Source organism: Euleptes europaea, chromosome 2, assembly GCF_029931775.1.
Source record: "Euleptes europaea isolate rEulEur1 chromosome 2, rEulEur1.hap1, whole genome shotgun sequence".
Classification (NCBI taxonomy): domain Eukaryota; kingdom Metazoa; phylum Chordata; class Lepidosauria; order Squamata; family Sphaerodactylidae; genus Euleptes; species Euleptes europaea.
Window position 1 is genome coordinate 11,272,409 of NC_079313.1, and position 26,021 is coordinate 11,298,429.

The 26,021-nt window shown below is 46.7% G+C and overlaps 1 protein-coding gene across 1 annotated transcript; it reads left to right on the top strand.

Moving 5' to 3' along the window:
- The first annotated feature begins 4,094 nt into the window (after positions 1-4,094).
- LOC130472612 (vomeronasal type-2 receptor 26-like) lies at positions 4,095-11,992 on the top strand. Its single transcript, XM_056843985.1, has 3 exons — positions 4,095-4,301; positions 5,947-6,160; positions 11,082-11,992. Exons 1-3 carry the CDS (start codon positions 4,095-4,097, stop codon positions 11,990-11,992), a joined length of 1,332 nt encoding a protein of 443 aa, XP_056699963.1.
- Positions 11,993-26,021: the final 14,029 nt, after the last annotated feature.

A 26,021-nucleotide genomic window follows, 5' to 3' on the forward strand; every position in this document is an offset into this window, starting at 1 on the left:
TAGTGTCAACCTTTTTTCTGGTTTCTTTATTTTCCTTTGATTGTTTTTGTTGTTTCGCCTCCATCTTATCTTGCTTCACAGTTAAAGCTGAAATAGAGTCCTGCAATGTTGAGATAGCTGCAGTATTCTGAAGGCCTTGCTTTACATAATCCATATCTTGCTTCATTGACACAACTTCAGATTTTACTTCTGTCACTTCTTTTTTAACTTCAGCCAATTCAGTTTTAACTGATGTCACTTCCTGAAGTGTTTTTGTTAGCAACTCTTGCAAGGAATTCAGTGTAGCGTCAGATTTCTTAGTCATTTTTGCCAAAGAAGTTGATCCTGTTACTGGAGAGGAATCTGGAGAAATAGCTGGGCTAGTAACAGATGGTCTTCTTTTTGATTGTATGGATAATTGAGTCTGAAGGGTCTTGGGGTCTTTGATAAGTACTTTAGGATGCTTTTCTGAGTCCTTTTTATTTTTTCTTCTTTATCTCCCATTGAAACACTCAAAAAAGTAACATTTGTAATCCAAAAGAGAAGAGGGGGGGGGAGAGAGATAACAGTCTCACAACATCAGTTGTGTCAGCAGTCTCAGCAGTGAAGCATAAAACTGAAAAAATCAACCTGGAGAGCAGTTGGCGCCTATAAAATGTTGCCCATCAGTATTTCATTGCCAGTTCAGTAATCACAAATCTGCTGGATGTCTCTTAAAACTGTCAGAGTCAGCAAAGCAAAAAATTCCACTGCGCCACAGTCTGGCAAAAAGCCAAGTTTCTCTTTATAATCGTTAGAGAGTATAGAAATAAAAAAAAACCAGTTTGCTTCTCTTTATCAGCTATGCTGCCAGACACCCCCGTGACTCTCTAGTTGTACATCAGATTTAAAAGAAAGAAAAAAGAAAACCTGTTTGCTTCTTCCGCGCCTTTAAACCGCCGTCCCGATCTGCTTGAGAATAATGGCGCCGGCTTCTCTGCTGACTCACCCGAACGCTCCCCGCCGCTTCCAAGGCAGGGAGCGCATCAAGGGCAAGCCGCGGACCGGCCGCTTGCTCGGCTTCCCCTCTATTTCAAGGGGAGCCGCGGCGATTGTTCGGGGAGGGGGGATTTCCCTCCCTCCCTGCCGCTTTTTGTCGGGGTGCGAGGATCACGCTGCCGCGGTGGTCGGCAGTGGAAGCGGAAGCGATTTGCTAGTTTCTTAAATAAGAAACTGACTTGCTGGGGTGGATAAGCTAGCTGCAGTTAATTAGGTTATTCCTGCATTCCAAGCCAGGTGTCATTCATCAGTCCAGCCCTTCCTCTGCATTGCTGTCAACAATTGATCTGTGCTGAGCCAGCAACCATGCACTTTATCTCCTTTCCTGCAGTTCTCTTTGTAAATACCTCCATTGTCATTCTAAAGGTTCTGGTGACCCTAAAGGTGAGGCGACCCATTGCTGGGTTTCAGGCAGAGCTCAACTTTCTGAACTAGAAGGCTGAGGGCACGGTGCAGCAGCTTCTGGCTGTGACTGTTTCTCTGTTATAGCTTCTGCCTGTGACTGCTCCTCCATTATCAGCCTGGGGCTGAGACTGACTCCCTCCACCTACTCCTTGTCTGAGGAGGTGTCAGCAGGCTGACCCATGCCATTGGCTCTCAAAAACCCATGCAAAGCAGATAACTCAAAGAACAAAACTACAAACCAAGTGAATCCATGAATTCTCAAAAAGGTTAAGCTGCCACCCGGCCAGCTCAGCACCGAGACCCCATCTCTTACCCACAAGACTTTGACCACCCTCCTAGCAGAGATTAATGCCTTGGATCCTGAGAAGCCAACCATCCTGACACCTGACACTTTGCTGATGCAAAAATGGGTGACTGGCCAGCACCACAAGGGGATTGTCCTGGATAGTGAAAAGTCTGAGGGCTGAGTCATGAAGCATGGTCAGGGACAGTCCAAGTCGAATGCTGAGTTGTCTCTAGGTACAGGTTCCAAGTGACAATACCAAAAGCGTAATCCAAGCACAGGGTCAGGGTCAAACGGGTCTCAGAAGAAGCCAGATTCTGCAGTCAACCTAGAGTGGTTGCAACAAGTTGTTCCAACACTGAGTCAGACCCAGTGGCCTGCTTAAATAGTCCTGAAGTGGATCAGCTGCTGCAAGCTACCCTGTCTTAGCATTCTCTGTCTGGTGGAGCTCGTTAGCCTCATTACAGTCATCTGAGAGTGTCCTTTGCTGAGCTTGTAATGTGACATTCCTTCTTCTATTGTGTAGTTGTGCCCTAAGTCTTTTGCACCTCTGCTCCAGTGGCTCTGGAGGGCTTTTAACAATAGGGTGTTTTTGGAGGTCATTAATTCATAGGTTGCCATAAGTCAGAACAGCTTGTTGGCACATAAAACACACATATACACAAATTCCCCTGGTCATGCATCCACATGCATTCTCTTCCAAATGCTGGACATTTTCACATGATTTTAAAGTGTTGTTGACTGTTAGGCAAAGTGGCTTGAAGTAACATTTATTGCAGCTCTGACATTTGTGCCACAAATTGTTTGCAGGCTGGTGTGACCTATGGCAGTAAAGGCAGATGGAAGGCGTCCATGCCCAAACAAGGGGCAGAGACAGGTGTTTTGCAATTGCCTTCGCTTTATGTTTATTGGTAATTGGTGCAATTCCTTCATTCACTGCCTCCCCAGCATGCATTTCCTCCTATATCCAGGACAGCCTTTGTGGCCCACCCTGGGATGAAGGGCATTGTGCTATCTGGCAAGTGATGGAAGCCAGTGAGGTAGAAGCAGAGGATTTGGTGGTACAAAAAATATTTTATATCCAAATAGAGTTTGCTAAAGTTTAAAAAAAGTCCATATCTGGGCTGGGGTATACGTTTTAAACAAATAAGTCTAAGCCCATGTGGAGGCAAAAGCAGACAAAGTTTGACCCCCTCCACAAACTTGTTTTTTTCCACGGAGATGTCAAGAGAGATTAATCACTATGTGATGTGATTATTTCTCTCCCCTGAAATTATAAACATAATAGTAATTTGTGTTGACCTCTGTGGGTTTCTACAGCTCACCAAGTCAAAAACAAAAAAACGTCTTTATCGAGGATGTTATAAATACACAATCGGCCAGGTTGGGGCCATGAGGTCTCATCCCAGCTGGGACCTGTGTCTGACGCTGCCCTTCTGCTCTGCACAGTTACTTCTCTTTACAACGTTTCTGAAGTAGGAAGGGTCTCCTCGTGTTTCTGATGATCTGGCTCCTGCTGTTGTTCTGGCTATTTCCTCAGATCACCCACATGGCTCTGAGAACCAAGTGCCTGCTCACAAGGCCTTTTCAATCACAGTATTACAGGCCCGGAGAATTGATTGTTGGTGGGAATTTGCCCTTCTCCATGACTATAGTCCCACTACCAACCTTTGAGGAATCTCCCAGCAACCTAGACATCTCCCTGTCTCAGTGAGTGTTTGTTGTTGTTTCTACTCCTGCGTAGAATCTGGTCTCAACACTGAGTGTACATGGATTTCTGAGAAATGTCACAATCCAGGCATCACTGTAAAATGGGTGGATTATTCTAGCATTAAGACTAGGACAGTGTAGCCATAGGGCTTATAAGACCATGAAGAGAACGATTTCCAAGATGTAATTTGAATTTTGCTTGTATTGTAATAGAAAACTTTCACACCACTGCAGGATTTTAAAGTCCCGCAGAATCAAACAAATCCTTAGTTTTCCCCCACTGAAAAGTTTTAATAAGATCTCAGATGTCTCAAATGAATACTCTGTGGAAGAGTGTTACCGGTACTTTGCCTAGACAGTGGGCATCCTCCTTCACATATTTTTTTTTTATTGTAGACTGTGGAGACATTAAATTGGTTTAACATAATTGACATGTCATTAAATGTCTAAGGTATCATTGGACTTCTGTTTTGTTTTGGAACAACAGACGGCTACCCTTATTCAATTGTCTGGTTTTAGCCTCTAGAGGCAACTCTACCATTCACTATTTGGTCGTTCTACAGGCATCTCCATGCCATGTATTTTTCATTTCAGTCCAGTGCCCAAAAACTACCAGCATATCCTGGCCTTGTTGTTTTCCATCAACGAGATTAACAAATCTTCCCTGCTTCCATCCAACATGACATTGGGGTTCCATATCCATGAAGAAAGGTATTATGCGAGCGGGACCTACGAGACCAGTCTGTCTCTGCTCTCCACCGTGACACGAATGATTCCTAACTATAAATGTGACCAGAGTGACAAGCTCCTCTCTGTCATCGGTGGTCTTGACTCCAGAGTCTCCAAGCAGATGGCTTCCCTCTTGGGTATCTTTAAGATGCCACAGGTATGTTGCATGGGTCAAGGTAGTGGTGGTGGATGTTCCACCTCGGAATAGATAAACCCCTAAACCTTTCGATTTCTAATCCACAATATTTTTCGTATCTAACGGTGCCCTAATTTAGAAGGGTGTTTAAGCTGGCTAGGTTATACACCTTTCTGTCAATGGTCACAGAGGGCCGTTATGCAGGTATTTCTTATTTGGATAGAATATGTAAGTGTGCGGAGAAGAATTATCTGGAAAAAGAACCGGACACTTGTACGTTTCGCCTTCCTGGTGAGGAGGGGAGAGCAAACTAAACAAGAGGTGGTTAATTCTCTGGACATCCCCCCCTTGCCAACGACCACTGGACATCTCCCCCCTTCTTTTCAAAATGCACCCGGAAGGCTTTTCAGGGGGGTTAAAATGGAAGCCCCTCCTCATAAAGGACCAAACTTCATCACTTCATCACTTTAGAGATCCTAACCCCTTTTTTGTGAGGGACTGTGGGGCCAAGCGGCAAAGGGACAGGGCCTTGGGAGGGGGAAACTGGATAAAAATAATACCGAATTGGGGGGGGGGTTGCAAGGTGAATCCAGTGGTGGTGAGTGGAGCTTTTTGTGAGGTTTTTACATACATACACATACCTTTATTGGCATAATTACAATGTTTTAGACAAAAGTCCAAACAGAATACAGATTAAAAAAACCCTGCAGATTGGGAAGATACAGTAATATTCCATATGGATTGTGATAATACAAAGTAAAAAGCAGTTTTGATCTTAAGCACTTCTGCAAGAAATTGAGCCACCATCTCAGTTATTTCAGGAATCGAATCATTCAAAAGACATTTCAGTTCATTGTTCAGAGATCTTTTGGTAGCTAGTAGAGTGGATAGCCATCTTTTGCGCATTACAGGAGCATAAACGTTCATGCCTTGGAATTTGGGGAAATCTACCAGAAAGAATCTTAGATGGAAAAGCATTTACCCAAGCCAATAAAAACGGTGAGCTTTTTTGGGTGGCTGCTGCTGCTGCTTTTACGGGCGAGAGGGGAAGGCAGCTCAAGTGCCGCCCCCTCGACAGGCTCTCTCCATGCGGTCACTTTTTTGAACGGGGGATGTAAAAGCATGAGTTATTACAGGGACAAAACTTTGAAATCCCAGCCATGCGTTAGCGGCAAAAGTTTTATTCTTCTGTCCTTCTGATAGCCCCTGCTCTGCTTTCTTCCCCATCTTCCTCCTCCTGCTCAGTTCTTTTCTTTTCAGTATCAGAGGGTCTAGTCTGCCCAACGACAGACTACAGTCTCTCTTCTTAACATAAATAATGAAACAAAGTTAGAGATACTACAACTCTTGCCCAGCATCTGCCAGGAGCTGTGGGGAGGTGGGTACACAGGGAGTTTGGGGGGTGAGCGCTAAGAGCGTTGCCCTGGTGTAATGCTGGAACGTCTGGGTCACGCCGGAAGCAACATCATCACATGGAGGCACTGCACTGCCCTTCTGTTTGACTGGCCTGCTTCCATCCACCAACCAGCTGATCAGGGGCAAACAGTGACCAAAACTGCCAGGACCTGGCAAGCATAATTAAAATTCTGCACTGTTCTAAATCTTAATAATTCTAAATATTAAGCTAAATAAATTCCTAAACACTTGCCAATCTCCCCTTCTTCAGTTAGGTTACAGGTCCTTCGACCCTCTTCTAAGCAACACTATCAACTTCCCCACGTTCTATCAGATTGATCCCAAGGACATCCTACTGCAGATGGGATTAATACGGCTACTCTTGTATTTCCACTGGAACTGGGTTGGTCTCATCGCTGTGCATGAGGATAGCAACGAACATTTCATCCGGAGTGTGATACCAATGCTCACCAAGAACGACATTTGTGTGGCCTTCAGAAAAAAGACCATTCCTGGAATCTTCTTATTCTTGGCCCTCAATAATAAGTTATTTGATTTATTTTCATCCGTTTTTCAGAGTCAGGCCCATGTGGTGATCATTTCTGGGGATCCCAACAGCATCCAGAATTGTGTATTGTTACTCTTTACCTATGAAGCGCTAACCAACACTTCATCTGGGAAGGTATGGATCCTGGCAACCCAGTGGGAATTTGCGGCAATGGGACCCCATGAACTGTGGAGAGCTGTAAAATCTTTCCATGGTGCCTTGTCCTTCACCACACACACCAACGATGTGCCAGGATTTCACCACTTTCTCACCACTCTAGATCCACACCACCCCCAGGGAGACGTCTTTCTCCGCAACTGGTGGGAAGCTGCATTCGACTGTGAATTTCCGGTATCAGATCCGGCCTCTGCAAGCAGAAAGAGATGCACAGGAAACGAGAAGCTTGAGAACCTCCCGGCATCTGTGTTTGAAATGAGCATGACTGGACAGAGCTACAGCATCTACAACGCTGTGTATTCTGTGGCACATGCATTGTGTACTGTGTACTTTCTGGAATCAAAATATAAAACAATGTGGAACAAGGGATCATGGCTTCTGAATGTGGATCCTTGGGAGGTAACATCTTATCCATCTCGTAATAGTACAAATTCAATAGTTAAACACGATGCACTTAGCAATTAGGATTGCTTTTCAAAAATATTTCCTTCCAGATCCATGCCTCTCTGAGGAACATTCATTTTAACAACAGTGCTGGAGATGAAGTGTTCTTTTTAGAACATGGGATGAAATCAACTCAACTCGATATTTCAAACTGGGTTGTCTTCCCAAACAACTCTGTTGCCCGACAGAAAGTTGGAAGGATGGATTTGGGGACTCCCTCAGGCGTGCATTTCCGTATCAACCCTGATACAATCGTGTGGGCTAACCAGGTGGGGACACAGAGAATAGAGGAACTTGAAGTTCAATGAGAAAGCTTCCCATGATGCTGAGGGAACGCCATTTGAGCTACAAGTCCTTTTCATCAAAGGCTGCTTCACACAGCAATGATTCTCTGAGTAGCTCTCATTTGGAGTAATAATAAAGCACCCAAACAGTCGTTTTCCCAGTGCTTTCCTTCAGTCCCCTGCAGTCAGAATCCCTCCAAACTATCAGAAGGCTTTTAAAGAAATCTTTGCTCTATCACTACAGCATTATAAAGATCTATTACTATGATCTATTTGCTCCTCTGATTTCCCAGCTTTCATTTTATAGAAGTCTCTAGCCCTTTTATTTCCTTGGGGAGATATGAAAGATGTACCCTCCACAACAAAGCTATGGATTCAGAGGCAATAGATGGCTATAACATCAGTGTGCTATAATTATTTTTCAGTTGCTGTTTCTTTTAAGTCTCCAAAAGACCTCGAATGGTAGCAGGGAAATGATGGCCATGGGCGGGAGACTAGAGCAAGGAGAATAGCACCCATATGGAAGGAAATTTCCAAAATGTGCCCCTTCCCATCCACACTGTGTGCAAATGTACTTGGACTGGGAGCCTTCAAAAAACACATCAAACCAGCTATAGGAAAGACTAGATCAAAACCAGGGAAAACCAAGAAAGTTGATGATTAGGGAACAAAGTTTATTCATTTATCAATTTTAATGATTTAAATCTCATCAGACCAAGCCAGCTAACAATTAAAACAAGCAGAACAAAAACATTTAACGAAAGCATTTTAAAAATGAGGAGGTAAAAATACATAGTGAGGGGGAAAAGTATTTGATCCCCTGCTAAATTTGCCCGTTAGCCCTCTGACGAAGAAATGACCAGTCCATAATTTTAATGGGAGGTCTATTGCAGCTGTGAGAGACAGAATAACAACAGGAAAAACCCCAGAAACCCAGAAGACAAAAGTCAGAGACCGATGTGCATTATAATGAGTGAAATAAGTATTTGATCCCCTATCAACCAGACAGATAAGGGTTAGGGTTAGGGTTAGGGTTCTGCTGTCAACAGAAGCAATCCATCCATCAGATTCCAAACTAGCCACCATGACCAAGACCAAAGAGCTGTCCAAGGATGTCAGGGACAAGATTGTAGACCTTCACAAGGCTGGACTGGGCTACAAGACTATTACCAAGCAGCTTGGTGAGAAGGTGACAACCCTAACCCTAACCGTCAACCTCCCTCGGTCTGGGGCTCCATGCAAGATCTCATCTCGTGGAGTTGCAATGATCATGAGAACAGTGATGAAGCAGCCCAGAACTACACGGGGGGAACTTGTCAATGATCTCAGGGCAGCTGGGACCATAGTCACCATGAAAACAGTTGGTAACACACTACGCCGTGAAGGACTGAGATCTTGCAGAGCCCGCAAGGTCCCCTTGCTCAAGACAGCACATGTACAGGCCCATCTGCAGTTTGCCAATGCACATCTGAATGACCCAGAGGAGAACTGGGTGAAAGTTTTGTGGTCAGATGAGACCAAAATCGAGCTCTTTGGCATCAACTCAACTCGCCGTGTTTGGAGGAGGAGGAATGCTGCCTACGACCCAAGAACACCATCCCCACCGTCAAACATGGAGGGGGACATATTATGCTTTGGGGGTGTTTTTCTGCTAAGGGGACAGGACACCTTCACCGCATCGAAGGGACGATGGATGGGACCATGTATCGTCAAATCTTGGGTGAGCACCTCCTTCCCTCAGCCAGGGCATTGAAAATGGGTCGAGGATGGGTATTCCAGCATGACAATGACCCAAAACACACGGCCAAGGCAACAAAGGAGTGGCTCAAGAAGAAGCACATTAAGGTCCTGGAGTGGCCTAGCCAGTCTCCAGACCTTAATCCCATCGAAAATCTGTGGAGGGAGCTGAAGGTTCGAGTAGCTACACATCAGCCTCGAAATCTTACTGACTTGGAGAGGATCTGCAAAGAGGAGTGGGACAAAATACCTCCTGAGATGTGTGCAAACCTGGTGGCCACCTACAAGAAATGTCTGACCTCTGTAATTGCCAACAAGGGTTTTCCACCAAGTACTAAGTCACCTTTTGCAAAGGGGTAAAATACTTATTTCACTCATTATATTGCACATCAATCTCTGACTTTTGTCTTCTGGGTTTCTGGGGGTTTTCCTGTTGTTATTCTGTCTCTCACAGGTACAATAGACCTACCATTAAAATTATGGTCATTTCTTCGTCAGAGGGAAAATGGGCAAATCAGCAAGGGATCAAATACTTTTTTCCCTCACTGTAATTGAAATGCAATGTGTCAAACTAAAACATAAGGCAGGAAGAAGGGGTAATTAAGAAAATGCCATGCAAAACAAAAAAGACAGAAAACGGTGATAGAGATAGACAAGTGAATATTCCGGGGGGGGGGGGTTCTATAATTTTGGCACCACAGCCAAGATGGTCATCTCTCAGGTTGCTAATGTTGTGTGGATGATCCCCAAAAAACTGCTTGAGTCCGGATACCAAACCGGACGCAGAACTTTCTTTGGGAGGCAGCTGTAGATATTCCAGTCAAGGAGATGACCTCTCGTATGTTTCTCACTGTTGAATTTTTTGCACTTCAGATGCCACCTTTTTCTAGGTGTGTGGAGCAGTGCCCTCCAGGGTTCAGCAAAGAGGTTACAGAGGGGAAGCCGGTTTGCTGCTACAACTGCATTCGCTGTCCAGAAGGAACCATTTCTAACCACACAGGCAAGTGCCGAGAGCAAAACTCATCAATCCCTTATTGAAATGCAGCATGTGGGGATGGTCCACCCTAGACACAATGGGAGGAGATCCATTGATGGGCCTCCAGCACTTGCTTGATTTATTGACTATTTGTTTCCCACTTTTCTCACTGAGACTGTCACGGCTTACAATATTTAATTTCAATCAGATAGCATAAGGGCCCATTCCTGAAAAATGGGCCCAAAGCCCTTAGGAGGCTGACTACGGCATCCGCCGGTGCAGGGGCCCACACTGCCAACGCCCGGAAGGAACATGCCGGTGTGAGTGGACCCAGCGCCGGTGTGCAGGGCCGGGTGCCGCTCCCTGACCATCGCCACCTCCCGCCGGCTGCCGGCCACCGGCACATTAGTCGGTCTCCCGAACACTTTCGGCTCGGGAACACCCCTTTTTATTTTTGTTAAGATACGTCAGCTTTTAGCGTATCATAGGGTTGCAACCCTCATAGGGTTGCACGGGTTTTTGGCACCGGACAGCACTGCCGAAACCTCTTTAGGAGGCAACGCCGCCAGTTTGATCCTAAGCCTGGCGCGGGCATTCCTTTCAGGAATGCGCTGCAAGGCATCCAGTGATCAATGTGACAGGATTAGGCTTGTAGAATTAGAAAACCATGTGTGTGTCTGTTTTGCCATCAAGTCACAATTGACAGGGTGACCCCGTAGGGTTTTCAAAGCAAGACGCTCAGAGGTGGTTTGCCACTGCCTGCCTCGGTGTCACACCCTTGCTATTCCTTGGAGGTCTCCCATCCAAATACTTGCCAGGGTCGAGGCTGAGAGTGTATGATTGGCCCAAGGTCACCCAGCAACTTTCCATGGCAGAGTGGGGATTAAACCCTGGGTTTCACTGCCGAGCAAGGGGATAACAGTGGGATCCCCCCCACCCCCCTCAAGACTTGCGGGTCCCCACTTGTCAACCCATCATTCCCATACCTCACACTAATGTAAAAAGAAAAAGGGAAATAATGATCTAGAATAACTTCCCCAGACCGAAAATATGGAACTAATGTGGGGGAGGAAATCGGTTTCTTAAAAGAGCTGGGCAGCAGCATCTCAGAGGGGTCTATTGACTTTGAATGGTGAAAAAGGAATTGTTCCATCTCCTAGAGTTTTCCACAGAACTAACTCCACTCAGAAAGAACATTTGGGTTCAGTCTGACGTGCTTTGGGACTTGTTTCTCATTCCAGATGCCATTTCCTGTGCCCAATGCCCAGAAGATCAATACCCAAACAAGAACCAAGACCAGTGCGTCTCCAAGAAGATACACTTCCTTTCTTATCAAGAGAATTTGGGGGTAATTTTAGCTTCCCTGTCTATTTTCCTGTCTCTGGTCACATCCCTTGTACTGGCCGTTTTCATTCAACACCACAATACACCAATTGTCAGAGCCAACAACCAAGACCTCACCTACGTCCTCCTCATCTCCCTCCAGCTCTGCTTCCTCTGCTCCCTGCTCTTCATTGGCCGACCCACTAAGGTCACTTGTTTGCTCCGACAAACCGCTTTCGGCATTCTCTTCTCCATTGGTGTTTCTTCTGTCCTGGCAAAAACGGTCACGGTGGTTCTGGCCTTCATGGCTACCAAGCCAGGAAGCATAACAGGAAAGTTGTTGGGGAGACAACTGGCAAATTCTACTGTCCTGGCCTGTCCCCTTATCCAAGCAGCTATCTGTGCCGTATGGCTGATAACCTCTCCCCCATTCCCCAACTTGGACTTCCATGCCTTGCCTGGGGAGATAATAGTGGAGTGTAATGAAGGGTCAGTCACCATGTTCTATACTTCTCTGGGCTACATGGGCTTTCTGGCCCTGGTCAGCTTCTTGGTGGCTTTCCCAGCAAGGAAATTGCCAGATGGTTTTAATGAAGCCAAGTTTATCACCTTCAGCATGCTGGTCTTCTGCAGTGTGTGGATCTCCTTCGTGCCAACCTACCTGAGCACTAAAGGGAAGTCCATGGTGGCCGTGGAGGTCTTCTCCATCTTGGCCTCTGGTGCTGGTCTGCTGGGTTGTATCTTTCTCCCCAAATGCTACATTATTGTCCTGAGGCCAGATCTCAACAGCAGAGGTCGCATAATGAAGAATAAGGAGCACAGAATCTAATTCTGTAGTCCCAGCCTACAGTCAGTCATTTGGAACTTGGAAACTAGAAATTCATCCAGGGGTTAATGTGATCATATTTGTTCAAAAAATAAAAGTAGTAAAACATGACCACCTTTGCAGTATATTTCCTTTTACTTGTCCCTGTTTTACCGGCTCCAGGAGCACCGGTGTTGCCGGCCCCTGGAGCACCGTTTTGCCGCCTCCAGGGCAACCGCCTGCCCCCCTGCCCATACAATGGAAGCAACCTCAGTTGAGAGTGACCTACGATGGCTCGGTCGAAGCCCTACTATGTTTCCTACACCAAGTGGACAGTTATATGCGGGAACAGGGACAGCACTTCCCTACCGAAGACAGCCGGGTGCGTTTCGCTGCCTCCCTCTTGACTGGAAAAGCCGCTGACTGGATGGTCCTCCAGTTTGACACTCAGGCCTGATCCATACTTTCCATACTGATCCATACTTTCAATGAGTTCATGCGAGCGTTATGGCGCCGCTTTGAGGACCCTTTCCTGGGAGAAAAGGCCAAGGCAGACCTCCTGGAACTTCGACAAGGCTCTACGCCGGTGCAGGAATTTGCAGACGAATTCCAAAGGCTTGCCAGTAAAATAGTGGACTGGACCGAGGCTACCCGAATACATTATTTCCGGGAAGCCTTACATCCTGACATATTAAACTGGGCTTATATGCAACGTGACCCAGCCACTCTTGAAGAATGGATCTTATTGGCCGAGGAAGTGGAGAGTCGTCGCCAATTCATTTTGCTAGCCTGCAGTTGAGCCAGGGAGGGGGGTAATCAAAAGCCCCTGACCAAAGCCGCAGCTCCTACACCGCGGAGACCTGCTGTACCCTCGCAAGACCGCACGTCTCGGTTTCAGAGGGGAGCCTGTCTCATTTGCGGAACCATGGGCCACTTTGCAGCCACCTGCCCGCTTCGGCCGGACCGGTTGGTCCCTTCTCGGCAAGATCTACCGCCCCTTCTTCGGCCCCTGCCTTCTTCGTGCGCAAAAAGATGGGTGACTTGCTCTTATGCATCGACTTTCGGAAACTCAGTGCAGTCACCCAATCCAATGCCTATCCCATCCCTCTGATCTCGGATCTCTTGGGACAATTAAAGGAAGGGCGCATTTTTACAAAACTTGACTTGGTAGAAGCCTACTACAGAATCAGGATTCGAGAGAGCGACGTGCCTCTCACTGACTTTTCCAGTTGCTTTGGCATGTATGAATTCTTAGTGATGCCTTTTGGATTAAAAGGGGCCCCGGGGGTCTTCATGCAATTCATTAATGAGATCCTACATGACTTGTTGTATAGGGGCGTGGTGGTTTATTTGGATGATATTCTTATTTACTCAAAAACTATGGACGAACACGTTGCCTTGGTGAGAGAAGTATTGCAACGCCTCAGAGACAATCAGCTCTATGCTAAGGTGTCTAAATGTGAATTTCACCAAAAACAGTTAACCTTCCTGGGCTATATAATTTCACCTCACGGACTTACCATGGATCCTGACAAGGTGCAGTCGGTAACCGATTGGGAACCACCCTCCACCCATAAACAGGTTCAGCAATTTATTGGGTTCGCTAACTTCTACAGGGGGTTCGTTCCCAACTTCGCTCAAATCGCACTCCCCATCATGGACCTCCTTAAGACTAAGGGGAAGGGCACTGCCGCCACGTTGCCCTCAGTCAAAATCAACTGGACCCCCTAGTGCCAAACCGCCTTTGATATTCTCAAACGACTGTTTACCTCTGAGCCAGTGTTGAAGCATCCTGATCAAATGTTTATAGTTCAGGTTGATGTCTCAGACATGGCAATGGGGGGCACTTTTACAGCGGGGGAGGGATGGTCTTCTGCATCCATGCGCTTACTTCTCTAAAACGTTCGGGCAATCTCAGCTCAACTGGCCAATCTGGGAAAAGGAAGCGGCTGCCATCCACCATGCCCTTATGGTGTGGAGACAATTTTTGGAGGAGTCTAAAGTCTCTTTTGAAGTGTGGAGCCATCACAAGAACCTGGAAGCACTCATGGGCGCCTGGAAACTGTCCGCGAAACAAGTTCGCTGGGCGGACTTCTTTTCTCAGTTCCGTTTTGTATTGAAACATGTCCTGGGGAAACAAAATGTCCTGGCTGATGCTCTATCCAGACTTCCCCAATATCCAACCAAGGTTGAATGCCCCACGGAGTCCCTGTTCACTCCTGCTCAAAGGGGTTTGCTACCCTCTAGCAGTCAAACCCGAGCGCAAACCCGGCTCCCACCGCAACCCCCACGGGGGGGGACACTTCAAGCCCAACCACACCGGTCAGCCCGACCGCGCCACCCCCCTCGCCTCCTTCGCCAGCTCCGTCGGCGCCCAGTCACTCGGACAATCCAGCCATCCAACCCCCCTCAGGGACGTCCCCTCCTTCTACCACAGAGCCTACACTGCCAGATGGGTTGGATCTCACACTCTTTTTTAACCTCACTTCATTCCTCGTACCAAGCCGAACTCTCTAAGCAAACCTTCCCCTCTGCTCTAACTGAATGTAGAGGCTTATGGTACAAAGACTCTAAGCTGTACACGCCTAAAGAGCTCCAAAAAGAAGTCCTACAGCTGGAGCTAAGACACTTTGGGTTTCTAAAAACATTGCACTTGTTACAGAGGCAGTTTTGGTGGGCGGGCATGCGGACTGATGTGGATTCCTTCATTCGCAGTTGCCCAGTCTGCGCTACGGTAAAAAGGGCCCAAGGGAAGCCTCCTGGATTGTTGCAGCCTTTAGTGACCCCCACTAGACCTTGGGAGGTTATTGCTATGGATTTTATGACTGACCTCCCCCTCAGCGAGGGGAAAACTGTACTTTGGGTAATCAAGGACCTGTTCTCTAAACAGGTGCATCTCGTCCCCTGCGCAGGTATCCCGTCCGCCCCAAAACTGGCCTGCCTCTTTGTGTCACATGTCTTCCGTCTACATTCCTTTCCGCGCAAGGTGATCAGCGACTGCGGAAGTAGCTATGTGGCTAAATTCTGGAAAGCTTTCTTAAAATTAGTGGGGGTGGAACAAGGTCTCTCAAGTGCTTTCCACCCCCAAACCGATGGCCAAACCGAAGGGTGAATGCTGTGTTGGAATGCTACTTGCGCTGTTATGTTAACTATCATCAGGATGATTGGGTTGAATTGTTACCCTTTGCTGAATATGCGTATAATAATGCTGTGCATCAGTCAACTGGATTTAGCCCCTTTCGGGCCGCTTATGGGCAAGACTTTGGTCCCATAAGCTGTAATGATGTCTCCGGGGTGGAGGGGGGAGAAAGTGTTGCTGACTGGGTGCACACGATTCAGACAACCAGGCCTTGGCTGGTACGTAATCTAGAGCGAGCTAGACGTAAATACAAAAGTCAAGCCGATAAGCATCGCTCACCGGGCAAGGACTACTCAGTGGGAGACATGGTTTATTTGTCCACCAAGAATCTACTGTCCAACCGCTCGTGTAACAAACTCAGTGCCAAGTACGTGGGTCCTTTCCCCATTGCTCGTATCATCAACCCAGTCACTGTGGAACTTTCACTCCCAAAATCACTCAGGAGAGTCCATCCTGTCTTTCATTACAGTTTGCTGAAGCCACACGTGCCGTCCCCCGAGTGGCATCCTGAACCACTTCCTGATGTACCAGTGATGGTTGGGGGGGAGGAACATTTTGAGATTGCAAAAATCTTGGACTCTTGCGTCCGTCATGGGTCTCTCCACTACCTGGTCCATTGGAAACATTTCGGTCCCGCCCACAATGAATGGGTACGTGCACGTGACGTGTCTGCATCCCATTTGGTCCGCCAATTCCATACCGCCTACTCTGACAAGCCTGGACCGGTGACTGACGGTGGGGGGGGCCTAAAGGAGGGCAGAATGTCAGGCCTGCTTTCCACAGCTCTAAGCAGCCTGTCAGACTCTGACCGTTTTAGTTTCGATTCTACCAGGTGCCTCTCAAGGCCAAACTGCTAACTGCTGAATTCCTGCTCCAGTGCTATCTCCCGTGGGAATGACTCCTCAGTAGAGCCCACCTTGACCTGTTGTGACTAATACTTTCCCTTATAGGCCTACCCCATGCTCCAAATTGCCATTCGTGCCAATGTACCTGTAAGCTCTGCATACCTGTATGTTTTCCATTAAATCAGCTCTCTTTTGGACTCTTTGTCACTGGATGCTGTTTGTCGGACTACCACGGGACAAGTGCTCACAGATTCTGATAAAATTCTGAACAGTCAGATGTGACCATCCTGACTATTTCCATGTGTGTGCTAAGGCTTCCCAATTGCCTGGGCCCTTCAGGGAATTCCCTGTCCCCAAGCCCAATCTTATACCCTCAAGAAACTGAGGAGTGGGAGAAAAAAATGGTCTCCATAGTGACACTTTGGGAATCCCCCCTAATCTCTGTTGGGAAACATGGTCTCGCGAGCCCACATTTCCCCAGTGGAGGGTGTGGAGGACATGTAGCCATTCCAGCTGTCCTGTTTGACAAAGCTTCCCTTTCCCCATATTCCTGGTTACTCCTCCACTATTCCAGTTCCACCACCATCAGGCAGTCAATTTCTAGGGCTCAATTCTCCTGGGAACTAGCACCAAGGTACCTTCTACTGCATTGCTACTTAGAGGTTCTGTTTCGGTTTTGGGACTAGTGCCCTCACTTGTGTTCTCTGGGGATGAAGGGATCAAATACTCTCCCTCCCACTACTACTTCATGATAAGAATAGTGCTTTACATGGATCACAGAGATTAGATTGCAGCATTCAAAATGTGAAGAACTTTTAATACAGAAATAAAAGCAAACACAGCATTTTTAGACACAACAGATTGAGCAAAGACCAAAAGAAAAGGTGACAAAACAGCAGTCCTCTGACCCTAACTCTTTACAGTCCAGAAAGGATGGAAAATTGGGATAGGCTATTAATTCTTGGGGTTGGAAGTATCTGGAACTTACCCATTGCCTTGTTTTGATATTTTGGCATTCTTCCCTGGTGGTCTCAGCCATAAATGCTTAATATGGAGTCCAGGTTAACACAGAGACTGCTAAAAGTGGCTTGCAGTCATATGGAGACTGAACAGAGGTTAGAGCTAAGAGAGATTCTTCCTTATGTCTGAGAGTTAAATAACAGTTTGCCCACTATTGTCCCAAAAGGAAGACCCATTCTTTCTCTTTTTGCCTCCGAAGCTGTATGGCTTAGGTATGACTCTTGCCTGGGTGTGAACTGGCCACCTATTGACCTTCCCCTGGTGGGGAAATGAGGAAGAGGCTGAGACCTGGGCATGGAGTAATAGGTTCAAGGGGAGAGCAGCCGGAAGGAAGGCTGGCTCAGTGGTCATGCAATTGCTATTGAGGTTCAGAGGTGGAATTGAGAGATGGTGGAATTAATGTCTTGCGAAAGATGAGAAATATCATGATCCAGAGTATCATCCAACATGTTTTTAAAATCACTTTTGAAACAATAATAGAATCAGCCTCCGGATAGGATAGGTAGGTTGGGAAGTTGACATTCTTGCAAAGGTGACCCTGTAGGAGCCTTATACTACCATACAATTGACATGGAAGCAAGTGGAGTAGGAGTTCCTCCAGGACATAACCACCAGAAGTCTTGCTTTATAAGAAACAGTGTCTTTTATTTACAGTGCACAGATAAAACATACCATCACGTACACTACTCCACTACTACTTCCAGGCTTCTTCCAAATAGGTTAGGTTAGGTTACAGAATCACAGTTACACAGTTACATAGCCTTATATATACCCACTGCACCTGATCTATATTAGGCCACCTGTGGACCTGCCCAAAGCATTACATCAGCAAACTGCCCAGATTCCTGCAGTTCCCTTTGGTACCAGCAAGGCTATTGCTTTTGCTTGACCTCCCAGATTTCCTAGATCTGACAGCTATCACACAGCTGTTACTGTCAGATTATTACAACCAACTTGATACTCTGACACTCCTCGTTGTTATAATAATTGGACTAATTGTTTAAATCTGTCACTGAACAGATCAGCCACGTTCCTTTCACCTGCACACTTTACAATATCTTCTGTTTATTGCATCAGCCACATTTTGATATCTTATCCTTATGTGATTGCTCTTGCTTCTGAAACATTGCTCGTTTCCCAAGCTCATTGCCGCAGCATTGTCAGTATATATCTTAACAGGTGCATTTACAGTTACATACAGTTCTTTCAATAGGTACATGAACCACTCCGTTATTGTTTGGCTTATTGCACTGTGCACCTCACAAGTACTCATTGCAACTAATGACTGAGTCACTGACTTCCAGATATAGTACATACCCACTGGTGGACTTTGCTTTTGCCTGGTCTGCCCATGAAGTGTCAGAATAGGCAACCAGTTCTCCATCACAAGCGTTAAGGCACAGCTTCCTGTGCATAGATCCTTTCAGGTATCTTAGCACCCTTTTAGCTGCCTTCCAGTCAGTTACTGTTGGTGACATGCATTGTTTACTCAGGCAGTGCACAGCCTGATATATGTCTGGTCTAGACCAGGTTGTGAGATACAGCAGGCTTCCTACCAGAGATTGATACATCGTTCTATCACACCCTGCCTGTCCATCTGTTTCTCCACTCACATCACCTGTTACCATGGGAGAGTCTACAACATTAGCTTCTAACATCTTAAACTTCTCCAGAAGCTGTTGTATTTTATCTGGCTGAGATAAAGAAAACATTCCATCTTCACCTCTGCTTATTTGCACTCCCAGGTAGTTACTTATTCTGCCTAGACATTTTAGCTTAAAATGTTCACCAAGTAGCTTTTCAAAATGATCTTTGTCACCTTTATTATTAGTCATTAAACACAGGTCGTCTACCCAAGACATCACAAAGCACTCTTTCTGTCCTGAACACTTTGAAAACAAACAGGAATCAGACACACTCTGCTTGAATCCCAATTTCTTGATAGCATCAGTCAAACAATGGTTCCACACTCTAGCAGACTGATGGAGACCATACAAAGCTTTGTTTAATTTCAGGACCATGCTTTCCTGCTTTAATTCAAAACCAGGTATTTGCTTCATGAATATTTCTTCCTTTAAAGGTGCATTCAAATACGCTGTTTGCACATCATAATGGTACACATCTAGACCCTTCAACCCTGCCACAGCCAGAGCTGTTTTGATTGTGGTAGAATAAACCGTGGGACTGAAGGTCAGATCGTAATGCAGATATTTGCGCTGGGCGAACCCCTTGCAAACTATCCTTGCCTTACGTTTCACAGTACCATCTGCCAGCTGCTTCAGTTTAAAGACCCAACGACTGGTCTCTGGGTAATGTAGCAGGAGTAATAACATTGTATTCATTCAAAGCATTCATCTCCTCCTGCATCGCCTTTACCCACATGTCTCTTTCTCTCCTTTCCAGAGAAATTACTTCCTCATAACAAGTTGGCTCAATTGCAGACACATTATATATACAGTCACAATCTTCAAAACCAAACTTCACCGGTGGCACACCTTTGGTGCTTCCCTCAGATCTCCTGACTGCAGCTTCTCCCTCTGAAGTGTCAGAACTTTCTCCTTCTGAGCTGTCTGAACTTTCTACACTCTCCCTTCTGGGAGTACTAGCGGGAGAACCACCGTTACCTCTGGCTCCTTGCTGCTCATTAATGGGCATAAACACTGTGTCAGGGATCTCATCTGAGCCATGCAATCTTGCCCAATTAAATGACTCACCGAAGTTGGCAGATCTGCTTATTGTAATCTTGTTACTGGTATCAGCAAAATGGTAGGATTTTGCAGCATTCTGATACCCGAGGAATAAAAGCGGCTTGGACTTTTTTCTTCCCCCCCCCCTCCTTAGCTTTAAAGGTATATTAACCCATGCCTTGGCACCAAACACTCTCAGATGCTTTAGGGATGGTTTTCTCTTATACAAAGCTGTATAGGGGATGTTATCTATGCTGGATGTCCATAGTCGGTTGATGAGGTAATTTGAGACTTTAATTGCCTCCGCCCAAAACCTAGGCTTTAGATTAGCGTCCTCTAACAGAGATTGCAGCATGGATTTCAAATAGCCTATCCTTCGTTCTGCAACTCCATTTTCCTGGGGGACACACTGGTTAGCAAGTCTGTGCTGTATTCCCTTCCTGTCTAACCACTGGGCTAACTCATTAGAGAGGAATTCTCCGCCTCTGTCGCTCTGGAGGTTGGCAAGCAACAAATCTAGCTGCCTTTCCACTCTCTTCACCCAGTATTTGATTGTCTTACAGGCTTCACTTTTGTGCTTGAGCAGATAAATCCAGCCGAACCTAGTGAAGTCATTGACCAGAAGCAGAGCCCATCTGTTCCCAGACACACTTTCCTGTAATGGGCCATAGATATCTACATGGACAAGTCTTAGGGGTCTGTCTGTCACTTTTGGCTTACTTTGGCTACTGGGGATCTCCTGCTCTTTACAGATTTACACAATGTACAATCAAGATAGGTGTTACACTTGTTAAGCTTTACCTCATTTTCCCCTAACAAGCTCAGGGTTTTCTGTATCATAGAAAAAGAGGCATGGCCTAAACGCCGGTGTAACAAATGTAGGCACTCTGAATGAGGATTAACATTTGAAGTTCCCACTGTGCTTGTGGCTTCCCCAGCCCCTCTGCGCACCACATAAACGTCCTGCTTTAACTGCACTTCTAATAGCGTTTTTCCCTCTCTGCTTCTCTGGCAGGTGTTTCCTATAAACCTCACAGAGAAACCAGCCTCAGTCAAGGCAGATACGCTTAGCAGATTATTCTCCAGGAGAGGCACGCAGAGCACATTCTGGAACATATGGCTTAACTCAGGGAAGTTTAGACTGCCCTGACATTGGAACTCTAAACGCTTCCCGTCTGCCAAGCGTACATGCGTTCTTGCAGACTCATGTTTATTTGATAGTAAGGAGCTATCTCTAACAAACATCTTGCTTGCCCCACTATCAACCAGCCATAAATCCTCACCCTTATTAGTCCCAGCCAACACAACTGCTGTGTGTGTGGCATTCTTATCCTGTTGCTTAGCCGTCTTCTTCTTTAACTGGGGGCAGTTCCGTCTCAGGTGCTAAGTGCTTCCACAAGAATAACATTTTCTCACATAGAGCACACAGTCCTCTCCCTCTTGATTGAAGACTCCACTCCTCCGGCCCGTTCCAAAGCCTTGCTTCTCCAAAGTCTGCGCTGAGTAGGTTTCATTCCCACTTACAGGCTGTCTCCGCTGCGGGGCTGAGGTCAGCAGCGTTGACTGTAACGAACCTCACTGCCGGGGGTGAAATTCTGGGTTGTAAGACTCGTGGGCTGTTGTCACTGCAGATGGACGAGGCGCTGCTCTATCGGGGTGACTGGTTCCCAGCGGGGCTGCAGTCCTCTCAAAACGTCCCTCCTGCTGACGCTCCTCGTCTTCCAGGATCTTTCCAGTCACATAATCATATGTGAGCTGCTGCACAGCCATGGATTCCAGTGAGGCCACTAACACATCAAAGCTTGCATCAAGGGAACCCAGCATGATGTAAACTTTATCCTCATCTGCAATTACTTTCCCTCTCAGTTCCAGCTGCTGAAACAAATCAGCCAGACCTCTCAAATGCTCTGAGACAGGAATGTGAGGTGATTTATAAGTCCGGTATAATCGCCTCATTAGTGTTAGTATCAAGCCAGCAGAGTCTCTGCGATAAACGCCTTGCAAAGTCTCCCATGCTGCTTTTGCTGTGTTTTTGCTGGCAATATATACTAACTGGCCACAGTCAGTATTAAGTTGGCAAGTGCCTTCTTATCTTTCTCTTGCCCTTCATCATCATCATCATCATCAGCGGGGGTCAGGCCACAACATCCCATAAACCTTCTCTCTTAAGGTAATGCTCAATTCTCACCAACCATATAGAGTAGTTGTCAGTGTTGAGCCTTTCCACCGGGATTGCAGATTGAGCCATCTCTCCCACTCAATCTCTCACTGTTTCAAAAAAGCCTCTGGATGTCCTGGAACTCAGTCGAGCTCTCACCACACGACTCCTGCGCAGTGAAGCAAATTCTGGGCCCATAACCCTGACATGGAAGCAAGTGGATTAGGAGTTCCTCCAGGACATAACCACCAGAAGTCTTGCTTTATAAGAAACAGTGTCTTTTATTTACAGTGCACAGATAAAACATACCATCACGTACACTACTCCACTACTACTTCCAGGCTTCTTCCAAATAGGTTAGGTTAGGTTAGGTTACAGAATCACAGTTACATAGCCTTATATACACCCACTGCACCTGATCTATATTAGGCCACCTGTGAACCTGCCCAAACATCAGCAAACTGCCCAGATTTGGATTCCTTCAGTTCCCTTTGGTACCAGCAAGGCTATTGCTTTTGCTTGACCTCCCAGATCTCCTAGATCTGACAGCTATCACACAGCTGTCACTGTCAGATTATTACAACCAACTTGATACTCTGACAACAATATGTGGGATTTATTCAGTCAGCTCATGTTTCAGATCCCAAGACCTCAATGAGGAGCTCACCTCTCCAGCTTAATCCCTCAACCAAAGCATATATGATTTGTTTTCATTGCCCTAAACACATTAACAGTTAGAAGTTTACTTGTCTAGTGATCTGCGAGCCAGACACACCATATATATATTTCTCTTAACAGTGCGTTCCTGAGCGGAATGCCTGCACCAGGCTTAGGAGGCAACGCAGAGACCTGGCACCAAAAATCCATGCAACCTGCATAGGTGGCATATCTCTGCTAAAAAAGGGGGGTGTTCCCAAGCCATAACGACTTAGGAGGCCGCTAAATGGTGGTGCCGTCCCCCGGGCGGTGCCCTGACACCCCCGGAATGCCTTCCAGGAAGCCGCCGTGGCCTTTGCCGGTGTCTGGGGCCAGCGCTGCCATGGCAGCAGCCAGTGTCTGGCCCTGCATGCCCATGCTGGGGCCACAAACACTGACATGCACTACCCGGACACCGGCGCTGTGGGCCCTTGCGCCACCGGAGGCCTTCGCTGGCCTTCGGAAGACTTTTGTCCTGGCCGCCAGCACAGCTCAGGAATGCATGGTAAGGGACTCTTTCTCTCTTCCAAACCACAAGTGCTATAGGAGATACCTTGTAAATCTGACATTGTATTGTTATTCATAACCATGCAAGCATTTCCCTACCTTGCGTTCAAAACTTCATAAACAAGAGCTGAGTTTGGCTTTCGTATGAGTGAAGATGGGACATAACTTTATTGTATGCCAATAAAGGTATTGAATTGAAAACAATGAGTGGAGATGAGACATAACGTCAGAAAAAGAAAAAAAAATGAAACTTTGGTTGTCTAATCTGGGAGAAAATAAATGTCTGGATTTTCTAGGGATGGGAGCCAACAAATCACTACAGTTGTTGCCTAGGAGGGTCGTTTTCTTGACCTATGCCAACTTCAGCCAGGAGACACATGTTTTATTTTAAGCAGAGAGCCTATCCAAAGAATTCCTCCAGTGGCACCACCTCTCTTCCCTTCCATTACACTCTTCTTCTGACAACCTTCTGATTATCCCTAGTCCAAGGAACATCCAGCTGTCCTCAACAACGGCCACGGCTTTCTCGGCCGTGGACCCTGGCTGGTGGAACTATCTACCCTAGGAGACCCAGGCCCTAACAGATCTTTCCCAGTTCCAGAGGGCCTGTAAGAACCTAAGATCTGCCAGGCTTATGGTTGAGGGCAACAACGGTTTTACATCTGTGACATTCCATTTACTAGTCTGGGTTCTTGCGCTCCCCTCCAGCCTGCCTCTTCCGTTCAGCCCTCTTCCCTTCCAGCCACCCTTTTTCTGTTTTAACTAGGCTGAATTTTTGATAACTCCCCCCCATACTGTTGGACTATGACTTACAGCGCATTCCTGAGATTCAGCGTTTGGTAACGGCGGGGAGGAGATGCTGCCGCACCGCCTCCTAAAGCCATTTCCCTGCACGCCCCCCCCAAAAAAAGCCTTTTACAGCTTTTTTTGTGTAAAACGGGGCCTTTTCTCCCCATAGAGAAAACTGAGGCTACACCTGCTAAAAAGCAGGCGCAGCTTCGCTCTTTTCTGCACCGGCGTTCACAGGGCGAAAGGGGACAGGAAGGTACCTAACGTCAGCTCCTGCCCCACCCCAGGAACCCCTTCTGGGATGCCGCGACGCCTCCCGGGAGTCCGGTGTGGGTTTTTATGCTAGTGGGACACCAGTGGAAGGCCCCGTCAGCATCCCAGGGTGGCGCTGCTGCAGCAGCAACCAGTGTCCAGGCCTTCACACCAGTGTTCGGGCCACTAACGCCGGCATAAGTAGTCCGGATGCCGGCATGGGAGGCCCGAACACTGGTGCAGCACCTTCCTGGCCTCCTAAGGGCTTTCACCCTGGAGGCTCAAAAATACAGTTAATGTCTCAACAGCTGGGGGTTGATTGATTTGGGGGTGCCATATTTTAAGTGTTGTGCTTTTCTCTGTTTTAGCATATTAACAGTTTTGTTTTTATGTTCTATATTGTTGCTGATATTTTTATCTTGTAAACCACCCTGAGTCCTGCTTTGCAACGGTAGCATATAAATAATGATAATGATAATGTTGTTGTTGATGATGGCAGAAGCAGAGAAATAAAGCAACCTTCCTGTCTGGTGGGATAATAGGGTGAACAAGATAAGTTTGTTAACCTTTCTGTTGACCACTTTTTGACAGAGGGACATCTTTGAAAGGGACCTCGGAATGGAAATGCACATGAGTAAAGTTTTGAAGGAAGAGACCTGTTTTATCTCAAATTTGAAAACACAGCGAAACTCAGGGGAAAGACAACCTCTGATGGTCGGAAACAGCATGCACAAAGACCCGAAGTTGTCAGAGGGGTGATAGCGAGTGAAACAGCCATGCATAAAAGAACAAGAATGGCTTTCGGACCCCATTAAGTGACTGTGGCTGCTTGCCGTCTCTCTTGGGATTTATGTCAACTTGCCTTGGGAGAAAGAAAGTCAATCAACCCATTGAGAAAACCCAACGCATTGAGACATGATTACCTCTCTCCCCTAGAATGATAAAAATTACAATAATTTTTATTGAGCTCCCGAGGTTTTCTTCTTACCCAGTAGTTCACAAGAAATAAAATCCAGGCCAGGAGAAAACATGTTTGTACCGAGAATGTCATGACCCCCTCCCCAAGTGGGACTGAGTCAGCAAAGAGCACATTGATGTTTGCTTCCCGCCCCCATCTGAAGCTGTAGCTCCGGCAGGCTACAGTTCAGGTTCTGTGAAGTACATTTGGTTGTTGATTTGGGAGGGAAGATTTCTTGGCCATGGTGCTGATTTGGGTGCTGCTCTTCTTCTTCCTGCTGCCTCCGGTCATGCACAGGACGCTGAGAAACAATTGCCTCTTGACCAGACCCTTCCAGCTCCAGGAAGACTATTACAGGCCAGAAGACCTCATTGTTGGTGGGGTTTTGCCCCATCTCAAGTCTTCGGTCATACACGTGTCCTTTGAAAAACTTCCCAGCAACATCCCTGTTTCACAGTAAGTTTTGCCAGGAGTGGTCTGGGTTGGTTTACTTTTCAGCCTGGAGAGCAAATTCCAGTGGCAGTTCTAGAACTATGCGCCTGAGGCTGTTAACGCACGGCTGGGATGTCACTGGTTTGTCCCTGGTATCAGGCTTTTCCATCCTGTGTTCCAAAAAACGAACGCATGGGAGAGAGCATGTTGAGGGGATGGCACAAATCTGCCTGTCCTTCTCACCCGCAAAAGCAGCACCAGCCACCAGCTAAAAAGGCAAATGCGATCTTGGGCTGCATCAACAGAAGTCTAGTGTCCATATCAAGCGATGGTATCGCTTTTCTCTGCTCTGGTTAGACCTCATCTAGAATACTGTGTTCAGTTTTGGGCACCACAATTTAAGAAAGATGTAGACAATCTGGAACGTGTCCAGGGGAGGGCAACAAAGATGGCAAGGGGTCTGGAGACCAAGTCCTATGAGGAAAGGTTGAAAGAGCTGTATGTGTTTAGCCTAGAGAGGAGAAGACCGAGAGGGGATATGATAGCCATCTTCAAGTACTTGAAGGGCTG

What these genes read in the sequence shown, in the direction of transcription:
- LOC130472612 (XM_056843985.1), top strand. Translation starts at nt 4,095, where the DNA reads ATGACATTGGGGTTCCATATCCATGAAGAAAGGTATTATGCGAGCGGG. An exon ending in GTATCTTTAAGATGCCACAG is followed by an intron (nt 4,302 to 5,946) that starts GTATGTTGCATG and finishes CCCCTTCTTCAG; the next exon opens with TTAGGTTACAGGTCCTTCGA. An exon ending in GCTCACCAAGAACGACATTT is followed by an intron (nt 6,161 to 11,081) that starts GTGTGGCCTTCA and finishes TTCTCATTCCAG; the next exon opens with ATGCCATTTCCTGTGCCCAA.